This window comes from Notamacropus eugenii, chromosome 1 (assembly GCF_028372415.1).
Source record: "Notamacropus eugenii isolate mMacEug1 chromosome 1, mMacEug1.pri_v2, whole genome shotgun sequence".
Classification (NCBI taxonomy): Eukaryota; Metazoa; Chordata; class Mammalia; order Diprotodontia; family Macropodidae; genus Notamacropus; species Notamacropus eugenii.
In genome coordinates this window covers 484,580,134-484,594,176 of record NC_092872.1, presented here as the reverse complement: position 1 = coordinate 484,594,176, position 14,043 = coordinate 484,580,134, and the positions used below count along the sequence as shown (strand labels likewise).

Genomic DNA, 14,043 nt, shown 5'->3' with positions numbered 1-14,043 from the left:
TACCAGATCTGAATTAGCTAACTGACCAGTAGAGTAATGCAAGCTTTGAGAAGATTCACATTTACCAAATGATAAAAGGGGAGGGTGTCAAGTCTTCCCTTTCTGATAATGGGTAATCAGATTCAAGTCAAATGTCATCTAGAACACTACAATAGCAGTGACTCAGAGTGTGTGAGGTACAGTGTGAGCCTAGTAAAAATTGATCTTCTGCATGAGGAAAAATATGACCTCAGAATCAGCTGTCACATATGAATTGATAGGGACTGTTGATAAAATTTATAACAATAATAATAATAAAAATAAAACCCTGCAGCAATGTCAAAAATGACTGGGAAAATCTGCTACCCTCTCTTTGATTTTGATGCATAATAGTTCAAATGATGTGGATGAGGAAAGAAGGGATCAAACTTTTTATAGATAAAACCCAGCTGTGTGGGAAATAGGATTAATGCCAGCGATTGGGGGTGATCAAAGGCAAAAACCTACATATTTTTTCAAGTATTCATTCTATTAGAGGATGAATAATCATAAGGATATTCCACATTCCTGGAGTAAAAAAATACTGTAACTATGCAAAGGATATATGTGTATATCATAATGATATGTGTATATATATGTATTTGTATATATATATGTATATATGTATTTGTATATGCATATATATATATATATATATATATATATATACACACACACATACATGCATATCTTCAAGCTACAAACCCCAACTTACTTTGCTGATAATGGCCTAAACTTTTCATCTCACATTAAGTTGATGCCTGGGTATATTTCTGAGCAGAATCACTATCCTGCCCCCCAGTTAATAAAGAAACAAGGATTTAGCAGATTTAAGGTTAATATTATCAGAGTTGGAATAACCTTAAAAATAAATCTTTCTCTTATAGCTCATGAAAGATTATACATTTCAGGCCTCAATTAGGCAAAGCCTTTGCCTAATTCCACTGTACATATTCTAATTTTGTGTGCATTTTTAATCATCTATTTTCTCATTTCCCAAACTTGTTTCTCTCATTCTCTACTGTGTTCCTGTTTCTCATATTTAAAGACTCACAGAAGTTGGGCATTTAAGGAACTGTTACAACCTACAGTTCTTTTCCCTAGTGGATTGTATAGAATTCCTTTCCTGTTTCCCAAACATTCGTATTTGCAACCCCTAATGGTTGCAAATCTTCAGAAGGGACCCTCATTTCTCATGCAATGCAGGGCAAAGAACCTTTGGCAAAATAGGTGCCTGTGTGTGATCTAATTAAGTCAGTGCTGATGTAATGCAAACAGCGACTTCCATTCCTATAGAACCAAGTTCAGACTAAACTTCAGCAAAAGAAATTTCTACAAAGCCCAGTGGGTTCCTTTGAATTTTTTTAGGGAGCTGGTGGAAGGGTGAAGGAGAGCCATTTAGTCAGGCGAATGGAAAATGGCTAATGTCCTAGATTTCTGCATTTTAGTTCTTATACATATAATCGGTGAAAATCACTAAGGTCCCAATGTTTATTTCTCAGAGATGGAAAAATGAGACTTCCCCTCCCCCCACCAAAGAGATTATTTGATTTCCAGTTGTTTTGGAGATATTACATCATATTCTTTCTTGGAAGTCAGTTTTCCTCCCTCCGACAAAAGGTATTTTAGGATCCTAACACCTTTTCTGCTCTTGCTGTTGGAATGTGGGGGAGGATGTTAGGGCTTGGCCTTTTGAAGTTAGCTTGACTAGTGACAGTTTGGAGGAAGTTTAAAAGTCCATTTGACTTTTCCCAAAAACGTCCACAAGAGCTTTTCTAGCACAGATTGTTTCTAGCAGAGGTTCACTTATTTTAAATTTCACATCCTTCCCTGTGCAAGGGATCACGAGGTGAATGTGTCTCTGTGAGTGTCCCATGTTTTGTAAGGAGAGGACTGGAGAAAAGGTGGGCCTTTTCAGGAGCTATCCTTTTTCAGGACCTCCTCCAGAGATTCTCTCAGCCTCCTCCTCTCTGTCTGAAAGCACCCAGCACCAGGGTCCAGAACATAGAAACCACAGTGAGCCTTTTAAATAGATGAAAGTAAAAGAAAAAAAAACCCTGCTCTACCATAAAGATTGCAAAGTTATTGCAGATGGGAACTGGCAGGACAATTTTAAATATTGTAATTATAAACTTGTCGGGAAGCCTTGTTCTTCATTAATGTAAGATATGAAATCGCCTCTAAGGTACAAGGACAATTAAATAGTTGAGAATATGTCTGTGATTTACACTGCTGCTGTGTAAATGTAAAGATGGTTGCTCTAGTCTATCTCCTTCACTTTCACAAAATGAAAAGCACACCAGTGCAAGTTGTCCTTTGATAGATTTTTAATATGATTTTAAAGAGTTTTGTTTGGTCTCATTCTTATTCAATGAGATTAATTTAAAGCACTTATCCCCTGGGTTTAAGTCAATCCATGTAGGATTTGGACAGGGTTTGTTGCATGGGGGGGTTTTGTTTGCAGGAGGCTATGAGAGACTCCTTTCCCACTTCATTAACCCTGAGTTGGGGACAATCCCCCCATCACCCCCACCACATCCAGAGCCGGGGATTTACCAACCCCCATTCACATGCAAAAGAAGCCGAATGCAAAGGGGCTGTCTTGACTTAATTAGCTGCTGTGCATTTTGCAAAATTATAATAATACCCTCACTATCCCAGGGAAAAAAGAGGTGTGTGTGTGTGTTGGATAGAGTGGGGGTAGGAAACAGTTGCAGACCAGGAGCTGGCTCTGGTTTTAATGAGGGTCTGTATACTACAGTTTTCCCCCACCCCTCACTCCCCTCCAAAGCAGTTTTTCATCTCCCAGATCTTTCCTGTCAACAAAACTGGAAGGGTCTCTGGTTATTGTTCCACTGAAAGGCGATTCCCAGCCCTGAATGTTTCTCCTTTCTTAGAGTCTGGTGCCTCCCCCACCCTTAGCATTTTGAGGGTCAGGGCGGCTGCAGGTTGAATGCTGGACAGTGGATGGGGAGAAGGGGGGCGGGGGTGGGGGTGGGGGGGTCGGTCCACTAAGAGCACCTGCTACCTCCCCTGAGATGAGAATGATTTTCCCCTGAATGTGGGCACAGCCTGGAGTCTGGCTCAGGGTTTAAATCCAGCCCCCTTGGGATCCTGGCGTTGGGGTGAGGCAGAAGCTAGTGGGGAGGGCAAGAAAGAACTGCCACCTTCTCTCTTATCCTAAACCTGACCCCAAGGGTAAATGGGAAGTGTGAAGGGAAGCGGGTCGGTGAAGCATTGCTAAAGTGCCTCTGGTTTATGGGAACCGAGTTGGAGATTTGTCTCTGAATTCCCTGGGGCAGCTGGAAGGTGCAAGACTGAGCCGGGACTAGAATAGTTCAGCTTCTTTCGCCCCCTGCCCCCGAGCGGCTCCACACCGGGACTGACAGTCCAGGACCAGGATGGGAGTGACCCGGACAGGGAGGGATTGATAGTGGGCAACGGGTGCGGGGCGGGGGGAGGTACGGGGGAGAGTGGGCTCTGCCTCGGCGCCCATCTGTCGTTCACCGCACCCGTCGGGTCCCGGTCACCAGCTGCCGGCGCGTGGTCCTGGACAGATGAGCTCACTTGGGGAGGGCGAATATCAGCCCAGTCCGCTGCAAAGCGAGCGCCCGGACAGTGACCCCCTTCTATACACGTCCCTGCCTCCCCAACCCCTCCGCCCTCTTTACCTCCCCTCCCAACCACGGCCCACTGGAACTCTACCTTCTACCTAGGGATGTGGGAAAGGAAAGCAATCTTGGACTGGCGAGGGAAGGGTTGTAGAGGGAAGGAACCAGGTGAATGGATCGAAAGGGAATAAAAGGGCTTCGAAGAGACAAGGCGGAGGATGGAAAAGGAAGAGAAACAGAAGGGAAAGGGCCAAGAAAAGTAGATAAATGGGAATCGAACTAAGATGGGAGAAGGGAGGAAATATTTTGTTGATGGGGAGGGGAAATCGAAAGTTGAGAGGAAAAAGGTGGGAGTAAAATGACCTCAGTTTGCGGCTGGGAGAACGGAGATGTCAACATGTAAAGAGCGTGAGAGCAAAGCGCTGGTGAGGCCCGCTACTAGGCGAAGAGGCAGCATGCACATGAGCAGGCTTGTGAATTTGTAAGAAGTTTATTTCCACATTTAAAAAAGAGAAAGCGCGAGCCCAAGGGACCTGGCTGACCCAGGGGCCCGGGCTAGAGGTTGGGCAAGTCTCCTTGGCCCCTTCCTGCCACGCCCGGGAGCGGGGAGGGCGCAGGCTACAGACTCACAAATTCACGGACACGGTCACGGGCTCATGGGTCACGAATAAATAACTTCATATACACTTTACACGCGGTATGTACAGCTCGGCCCGGCGCGGTCAGCCTCTCTTCTGGGCCTGGCCGGGGCTCCCGCTGGGGCAGAGGAAGAGGAAGGGGAGGGGGGGCGTCCCTGTACAAGCAGCAGTCCCCGTTTTCCTCCCTGACCTCCCCACTCCACAGGGTGAGATAAGGAAGGGGCAAATATACAGCAGGAGGCCAGGAACCAAGAAAATAAGACAGAGCGAGCAGCTCGTGGTTCCCTCATCCATCCACCCACCCACCCAGATAGGAGAAAGGCAGGGAGAGGAGGCGCCTTACGGGTCAAATTCCCCGGAGATTAAAGAAAAAGTTGGGCGGGGGTAGAGTGAAGAGTGGTAGGAGAAAATGTATGCACAGAGCCAGATATAACCCGGCTAGGGCAAACTGACCCCATCCTCGGCTGGTTTGAGTGAAGTGAAGCAGGGCGGCTGATAGAGTTGGGGAAGTGGAAATCAGCCACTGGCCATCTCTTGGAGAACTGACCTTTGTGGGGAGATGTTCTGGAGCTAAGAGGGAATTGGGAGAGTTTACGCTCTTGAGGGGGAGGATTTTCAACACCCACTCCTCCAAAAGAGGCTCTGGGTAAAGGATGTCTCCCCTCCGGGCGCGCAGCGGATTCTGCCCTCCCTTGCCTCCTCACTCTCAGGATCAATGAACTGGGGTGAGGATGGGGACTGCGCAGCACGCTCGGAGAGGGAGAACTAGCGCCCGGGGTGGCTAAGGCTGGGGACTGAGGCTCACCGGGGCTGTGCTGCTCGCGGGAGAACGCCCGCAAGTGGGGGCAGGGGAGGGGGCGGCTCGCTGGCTCCCTGGAGTCCGTGGATAAGGATGCGGGGCACCAGAGGTCTCTGAAGTGCGGGCGGAGGAGCGCTGGGGCCCCGGTACAAGTAGAGGGCTGCGCCCGGGTCCAGATTGGAAACCAGGCTCTGCGGGTAGAAATAAGGCGACGGGAACATCCGCTGGAGCGCTGAGTAATTGCCTGCTTCTGCCAATAGCTCCAAACCCACAGCCGTCTGACGCTTCCATTTGGTTCTGGGGATAGAAACAGATACAGCGTCGGATAAGGGAAGTGGGCGCCTTAGACGCCGACTCCTGGATCCGGCTCAATTAGCCCCAGCTAACTCCGTCCAAATTCGGAACTGGCAATGGAGATGGGTCGGGATATAGGCCCAATGAGCTCAATTGACCTCTCATTGGGAGAGGAGCTGGTCTGGGAGAGCAGAGGAGGAGTTGAGCAAGGGCGTGGAAAAAACGGGGAAAGAAACAACGAAAGGGGAGGTGAGGAGCGGAGAAAACAGAGGACAGGGAAAGATCAAGAAAGGAAGGGGAATTTCCGAGGCTGGTCATGGAATACTCCAGTCTCAGTTGCCTGAACAGAGAGACTAAGGGAGAACGGGAGGTTCGGGGAGGAGGAGGGGGCGTCAAGCAGAAGATAGAAGTAACCCGATTATTATAGCCTTTTGATGTGATGGATTTGCTCCCAAACAGCAGAGCAGGCATATTTACAAGAATGATGGTAATAATGATGGCGATGGTGATGATGCAAATAATCATATAGGACCCAAATGAGCAGAAAAGCAAAGCTAACTCCCAGGAGCCTCCTGCTCCAGCAAAGTTCCATCCCACGATTACTCTGGAGAGGGGACCATGAGGGATAAGGGACGCGGACGCGGACGCTCTATTGACTAAGGTCCAAGCCTCCCCAAACCAGGGTTTTGGAGTCGGGATCCCAGCCTACCTCCTCTTTGACCAGGGCGAGGCAGACTGGGAGAATGGGACGGGAGCCGGGGACCCAGTATATTTACCTTCAAACAGGACCGATAATCCAGGAGAGTATGAATGAGGTTTGGAGCAGATTTGGGGTTTGCGGGATTGGGTAATATCTCACTAGCTAAAGAGTTAGAAACCCTGAGTTGACCAGAAGAACTCAATGCCTACTTGTCCATCTGCTCCCTGGGGAAGCGGAAGTAGAAGGAGGTGGGGAACAGAAATCTGCTAGCCCCAAGCCTCCTAACAAGGTCAGGGACTTCTTGAGCCTTGAGCTTGGTCAGGCAACTAATGGGATTTTGGAGGCCATGAGTTGGAGGTGCCCTCTGTGACACAGCGCTGAATCCTGGGGTCCTCAGACGGAGCCACAGCATCATGCCGAGATCTCTTCTTGGGCCCTCGTGGTCTGGGGCTCAAGGAGCACCAACCCAATTTCCCTCCCTGAATTATGCATCATCATCATAATTGTGTAATTACTGTAACCGCCCTTAATTATTGATGCCCGGAGCAGTAATCGGTATTTATTATTAATAGCTCTATGTGTTATTCGTCTTATTTAGGGGAAGCGCTTTTCGGATGAGACTGAGGCTAACACTGGGAACATCTTCGACTCTTTAAGTCATCTGTAACACCTTCCAAAAAGAGTACCGATTTGGTTTTGCACCTTTTCCACAGAAGCTCAAAGTGTTTCTTTGCAAATTAATCCTCACAGTGTGGTTGGTAGGTGTCTAAGGATAGTGCTGTTCTCTTCTCTAGGGAAACTGACCTAGACCAGTGGGTATGTTGTCCACAGCGGAAAGCTAGGATTTGAGCCCAAGCCTTAGAAATCAGACTGGAGTTTTAGTTCCTTCTCTTCCTAGATCCTTGTAGAAGGTCAATTTTGAACAGGTCACACCTCTACTTTACTCTCTGTGTTGCGTTCAGCCTTGATTCCTGCTCTGACCTCTGCTTTTCTCTCGTCTCTAATCCTGGTGTACTTCAGTCCTGCCCTGTATCCCCAGTACACGACGCGGGATAGCCAGCTCACTAATTTTCACTCCAGTATCGAGAGCAAGGGTCACAGAGGTCAACCTACAGACCCTCCCAACACTGGCAAACTCCAGTTCCCCAGTGACGTAGGGAGAGGTGCAGGTGCCTTGGCACAGCAGAGCTGGCTGCTGAGTGCAAGGCCATCTAAAGAGCCTGGGGACCAGATCTAGGGGGAGGAGAAGAGTGGGGAGGGTAAGGGATGCGGCTGGCGGAAGGGCACACGGATAGATTTAGTCGACTACTTTGTACTGTGTGTATGAGTGTGTGTGTGTGTATTTTACCTCTCTTTGTGATGTACCTGCAACTGTGCAAATGTGTTAGGTCAGAGTTTATGTGTTGTGCACGCCTAGTCTATAATAATACCTCAGTGCTCTCATTTAGGTCCTAGTTTTTTGGGATAATAGTCATAGAATCATGATTTGCGCCAGATGCTGTTGTAATTGTGTCAGTGTGTTCGTGGGCTTTGTCTGTATGTTGTGTGTGGATATCTAACTTGTGTAAGTTTTGTCTCTGGGATAAAGAGTGGTTTGATGAGGGGTGGGTTGCAGGCCAGTTTTGGCTTTCAGAGCACCTGTCCCATTCCAGACCCCGGAGGTTTTCTGTCTGACGCCCCTTAGGGGACTCCCAGGCGGCTCACCTGCGATTCTGGTACCAGGTCTTAACCTGCGTGTCAGTGAGGTTGAGCGAGGCGGCCAGCTCCATGCGATCCTGCACGCTCAAGTATTTCTGCCTCTCGAAGCTGCGTTCCAGTTGCGCCAACTGATGGTCCGTAAAGGCAGTGCGAGCTTTACGCGGCTTCTTCAGGCGCACAGGGGGACTGTCCCGGGAACTGGAGATTTCTCGGTCGCCTTCTTCTTTCACTGGGAAAGATAATCAAGGGGGTCAAGACAGTTCTACAAGATCTGACAACTAGTTACTCAGCTTTCCGCCTCTTTACAGTTTCAGCCTGCTTGAGTGAAAAACTAGTCCAGGATAAGTAATCCAACTTTCGCCGTCCAGCTGCTTTTGTGCTTCCTAGGACAATTTCACAAGTTGTTTGCAAATGTTACTTCAAATGCTTGTCTCCCCCCACCTCCCACCTCCCATAAGAAATCCTCTCCCACCCTGGGTTGTTGGCCCCTTACTCTTCTAGCTAGGCTATCTGAGTTGGAGTTTCTATAACAAAGATATAACAAGACAAAGTTAAAGCTTTAGTAATGGAAAGGGAACGAAACCTTGGGGAAAAGTTCTTTATAACTGTCTGCTTTCAACGACCTCAACATCTTTTCTTTCTTTCCATTGACCTAGGAAGTATGCGTATGAGTGGAAACGGGGTGTCTCCAGAGCATGGTCCATTCTGTTCTCCTGTTCCTCTGGCTCTGGGGTGGGGGTAGAGGGTAAATTAAGCAAAGGAAAATGGGAAGAGTAAAGGGGAAAGAAGTCTGAAATAAAACAGATGTGCATGTGAACTCAAAGAGCCAGTGTTCTCTTTTCAACCAAGGCTCTGGATCGGCAGTGCCTCAGAGGGTCAGAGAAGTGCAACGTTCTCCCTCCTTCCCACCCCACCCCCCATGGGGAAAAGGATCATAAGATCATAGGATCATGTACATAAAGGGCTGTGTGATGCCAAATTAAAGAGTGAATCAGAAAGCAGGGTCTAAATCTTAAAGCACCAATTTTTTATCCTAATTCTTTGTAAGACCATATCCTGCCCAGAAATCTGTACCCCACAGCAATATACACAGAGGTCTCTGTTTAGAGATAACATATTACACCATATGCAAATGATATATTAAAAATAGAATATACTCTGAGGTTTGAGGTAGGAAAAATAAACTCCTGTCATATAAAAGTGTAAATTAATGATCATCTACAATATATTTTTAGTTTGGTGCATACAAATGCACATTTTAGGAGTGTGCATATAAAGCAATATAGCAAAGCTGGAAAGGACCTTGGAAGCCATCTAGTCTGACTCCCTCATTCTACAGATGAGGAAACTGAGGTCTGACATGAATAAGTAATTATTTATATTATTTTAATATATGTATATAATTGTGTTTGTATAGGAATATTTTGGTTTCAAATAGGTATTCGTATTTTATGTATAAATATGTCTTTACATTTAAATGTTATGTACAATAAAATATATTGTATAGAAACATAGAACATACGTATTATGTATGTATATATAATATACCAGAAACAATGAGTGATATTTATGGCATTAGTAAGTATATTAACATAAAAATGGTTTATGGGGTACCTATTTTACAGTGCCCCACAAACACCTGTCTCTTTTCTCTCTAATCCAAGTGTGCTAGCTATCAGACATTTCATTGCTTTACAACAGGAATGTTCTACACCCTAAAACTGAATTTTCTCTCCGTTTCTCTCTCTCTCTCTCTCTCTCTCTCTCTCTCTCTCTCTCTCTCTCTCTCCCTCTCTCTCTTTTCCGTTTGTCTGTTATTCTCTCTCTCCTTCTCCCCTAAAGCGATTAAATAACTAAAATGGCCCCTTTCCATAAATTGGCGGGGAAGGTGGAGGAACAACATCCCTATGTTCAATCCTTTACGCTGAATTTCATTGTGAGCTGCTTTAGTGGTGACAGGGCTTGAGTGGAATACGAGTTGATTTCTCTCTGTAGGGAACAATAATCCGGTTAATTGAGCCGCTAGGGAGCAAAACTCCTCAACTGGAAAGGCAATGGCTTTCAGCCCGGGAGAGGGCCGGGGCTCAGCGCGGAACTGAGGAAAGAAAACGCTGGGAAAAGCTAGCTGAGTTCCTGAGTATGAGAGGCTGGAAGCTGGTGAGAGAAATCAGGAAGAACGAAGGCAAGTACTTAAGCTATATCTACTTGAGCGAAGGGAAATGGAGAGATGAGGCAATTTTCCGGATACTTTCAGACCCAAACGTAATATTCCAGAGGAAGCGGGTGATTTCCACTCCATCCAGATTGACTGTCCAATCATACGGCTGGTTGCTTCAGTTCTCCAGTGAGGTCCTCACCCAGGGGTTAGGCAGGTATGTGTGTAGTATTAGGAGGAAAGGCCAGCTTAAGTTTAAGGTGGCAGGCACTTCGGAAGACTTCTGGCCTGTTCGGCGACTTGAGACCAGACTTGGGAAGCAGGGGAATTGGGGGCGAAAAGGAACTAAAACTGATGGAAATATTGTTACATTAGTCGCCTTCCCTTTCCCATGTCATTTTCAAGTAATTCGTACCAAGGCGCAGTAGCCTAGCCCGACCTGGAGCCGGCCTATTGTTCGGAGACCGCGAGCAGAGGACGCCCCACTTGAGAAACTCGGTTCTTGTCTCTACAGCGAGATCACGTATAATTTTCCAGCAGCTTCACACAAATATCTATACCCTCTAGATCTATTTCCTGTCCTTCAAAATTGCCCGTAGTTACACAGCAAGGGGGACTTATATGGGAAACCTCGAAAACCTCGTGATTTTTTCCCCCTGCAGGTTGGCCTACAAAGGAAACCGCTCTTAATAGTATGACTTTTGTGCCCTTCATAGGCTCGGTGTGCATTTTATAATTTGTGTTTTTGTCTATCTGCCCTTCGTCTGTCTCCGTAACTGCACTTGCAGCCGAGTTGTGGTCACCGTTTGTTCCCTGTTCCTTTTGGTATTCCGGTCCCCAGTATTCTCCATTTGAGTCTTCACTTCCCTTCTGAGATGAACTTACAAGTACTTAATAAATTTTTGGAATTGGGTGTGCATATATCTATTTTATAATTTATTTTGGTATGAACACAGTTTCATTACCCTTATTAAAGAGAGTAATGATGACAGGGTTATTATAATTTTCAGAATCAGTTCTCATCTAAATTAGGCAAGGATGCTAAAGAAAGGAATGGGATGAGCTACATAATGCTTCCTGTTTTAACTCTTCCCATACACACTCATATACAGAGAGGACAGGAGTTTGTCCTCATCCTGAAGTCTGGAGTTGGACATAACCATATGCATCAGGCCAGCCCCTTTCTCTAAGGCCAGTCTAACTCGCTCTGAAAACAGTTCTTTGACAAAAGTAGAGGTGGGCAGAGGACAAATGCGGAAGCTTTTCTCTAGTTACATTCCTTAAGACTCCCTTCCTGGTAGCTCTTGCCTAATTCAATTTCTTTTTTGCTCCTCCAAACCCCTGTCTACAAATCCCAGACCTGGAGGAACTGCCTTGTGGCTGTTCTTTGGGAAAAGACAGGGTCGATTGAAGAGTTTAACTTGATAGAGGGTTCTGGATCAGATAGCCTAATTCTTTTAACAAACAATTTCTCCTCTCTCAAAGCCCTAGCTCCAAAGATGTGCAAGCCTCTTGTAGAGATTTAGGATAGGAAGACATATGTGGACTTCAGAGAAAATAAAAGGAACTTTGTAAGGAAATTCCATCTTGAAGAAAGGGATACTGAAATTAATTCTGAAGTGAAATAGGAGCTTCTTGCTGCCCACACTTTCAGCAGAGTTAACCGGCAGGAGGAGAACACAGGTTCTTGTTCGCAGTAGACTCCTGAAGCTCCTCTTGCCATTTTCCAAGGTTTCCAAAAAAGAAATTTAGTAATTTAAGGGTAATGAGGGTGAAGAGGAGAAATCAGTCATAAAGAACTTTCCTTTCTTCCTTTCTCGCTGCCCTTACCCTACTTTTCCTTCCCACTCATCTCTCCATGAAGGGAAAAGGAGGAATAAATTAACCAAGACAAGAACAAAAGTTAGGAGACTGACTCAGGAGGGAGCAAGAAAGACAGGTGGGATAGTTAGACAAGAATCGAAGGGCCACCTGTTTCTCTCAGGTCCCTGAATTCAATGTTTAGGTCCATATACAATCAAATTCAGTCAGAAAAGCTAGTGCATCCTCTGAGGATTTCCCGTCTTCCAGGCCCTCTCTGACTCCTACCCCAGTATCAAGGTTTCCCCAACCACCCCACCCTTCTGCTAAAGCGCTCATTTCTTTGACTTACTATTTCTGCTTGACTCCCTTTGTCTCCTAATGGGCCGAGACTGGGCAAGAAGAGAAACTTAATAACTATTTTTTGATGGAAATGCAGACTAAAGATGGAGAAGCCCTGGTCTTATCTGGCCTCAGTGGAGATTCTGGTGTGGACACAGCCTACAGAAACTCCTTTCTAGTTTCAAATGGGGACATTTAAATTAAACCCCTAGGTCCCCGAACTGTTCATCGAGGAGTATTTGTTTTTGTTTTTGTTTTTTAAGTCCTGGGAAGGGACCAAATAGCTGTCTCAGTGGATCAAATGTCTCAGCAGTACTCCAGTTTTATAAGTTTGCTTCCTGCCCCGCTAAGAGCTTGATCTGATTCCGCTCCTTACTCCCCGTTTCCCTTCCTTCAGATTTCCTCGGTGGGCTCCAGAAAGATGCCACCCATATGATCAAGTGTCTAGACTTGTCTTTTAGGGAGATTGGAGAGAGTGCCCAACTTGAGAATGGTTATTTACAAGCCTTTATGGCTCCAGTTCCCTCCTCCCCAGTATCTTAACCTACTCTCCTCCAGTCTTCTTACCTTTATACTCCGAATCAGAAGAAGAGTTGCTGCCGCCTTTGTCCAGTTTGTCTCTAAAGTCTTCTCCAGGTTTGGCCGAGAGGCGGCCCCCGGGCTCCTGGGCTGCGGGCTGCCCGTTGCTGGAGTAGGGTGCGCAGGCTGCCAACGGTTTGCAGTCGGCAAGTATGTCTCTGATCAGGAAGGAGGAGGTCACCGAGCGGGATTGGGACGGGGCTGACAGCTGCCCAGGCTGCAGGTGGGAATCTAAACCCTGGCCAGACCCTCCGCCCGGTCGTGGTGCTCCTGTCTCCAGACAGTCCCTTCTTGGTGAAGCAGGAGATGAGCATCCGCTGCTGCCTTCCGATCGGGGGCTCAGCTCCAGGGGTGAGCGGCAGTCCCCGATCAGGGGGTCCCCCTTGGGAAGGGCGGGGCTGCCTGCTCTGTGCGAGAGGATGGAGTCGATCCCAAATCCATTGGAGCCTTCCATAGCCAAGCCGCTTCCTTTCCTCCCCAGAACCTCCCCACCCACCCACCAACCCCAGCAGCCACCGCCCCTGCCCCTAGCTGAGGGCTGGCATGGGGCAGGCGGGCAGGGAGCTGGCGGGTACCTTGGACCGAGTTCAGCCTTGGGGGTGCCGGGGAGCTCTGGGCCAAACGCCTTTGCGCATTAGATCCACAAGGGCTCAGCGCTTCTGCAGCATCTCGAAGAGCTGCGGTGCCTGAGGGGGGGTGGTGGGAGTGTCGGGGAGGGAGAACGAGGGATAGGGAGGGAGAAAGCGTCAAATTTGGGGGGACAGAAGAGAAAGTTTCCGGCCTAGGTTTCCCTTTGGCAAAGAGAAAAGTGAGTAAATAAAATCTAAATTAAATAAAGGTTTGCAAAAGAAAGAAAGAAAAGAATTATAACAATTAAAAAGTAGTGCAATCAAAGCCTTCTTCCTGATGAGTAGTTCACAGAGAACGTCTAGTCAGGACCACGGACAGCAGTATGTCCCAGGCGCTCAGGCTTCCAGCCGGTAAGGCGAAGCGCACCTGACGGCATCAGGACCTTGGACAGCAACAGAGCTCAAACCGCAAGCTGCTCCACCTGGCCCACCGGCTCCCACTTCCTCCTCTTCCGCAGCCTTGGGCGACCGTTTCAGCACCTTGGACAGAGGTTCCGGCAAATACGGGCCTCTAGACTGCTCTCGCTGTTCCTCGGTGTGCGGTACTCCTCCCCCCCCTTCTTTTAAAAAATGAACTTGAGTCACTTTTTCTTTGGCGTTCGGTTTTTTTTTGGGTGTAGTTTTTTTTTCGTTTTGTTGTTTTTTTGTGTGTTTTTTTTTTAAAAAGGGGGACTCGCCCACGTGTCCCCGGAACGGTGGCGCTGATTGGTTCCGGGTGATTTTGGGGGTGATGTCACGGTTTCGCAAGAAGGAGCCTGATCCCCTTTCAGCTTGATTAAA

General features: G+C 47.3%; 1 protein-coding gene across 1 annotated transcript; it reads right to left on the bottom strand.

Moving 5' to 3' along the window:
- Window positions 1-4,486: 4,486 nt before the first annotated feature.
- On the bottom strand, window positions 4,487-13,665 carry BARHL1 (BarH like homeobox 1). The gene is made up of 3 exons (XM_072632787.1): window positions 12,623-13,665; window positions 7,765-7,987; window positions 4,487-5,363 (listed from the first exon to the last, which is right to left on the bottom strand). Exons 1-3 carry the CDS (start codon window positions 13,086-13,088, stop codon window positions 5,069-5,071), a joined length of 984 nt encoding a protein of 327 aa, XP_072488888.1. The 5' UTR covers window positions 13,089-13,665; the 3' UTR covers window positions 4,487-5,068.
- Between the last annotated feature and the right edge of the window lie 378 nt (window positions 13,666-14,043).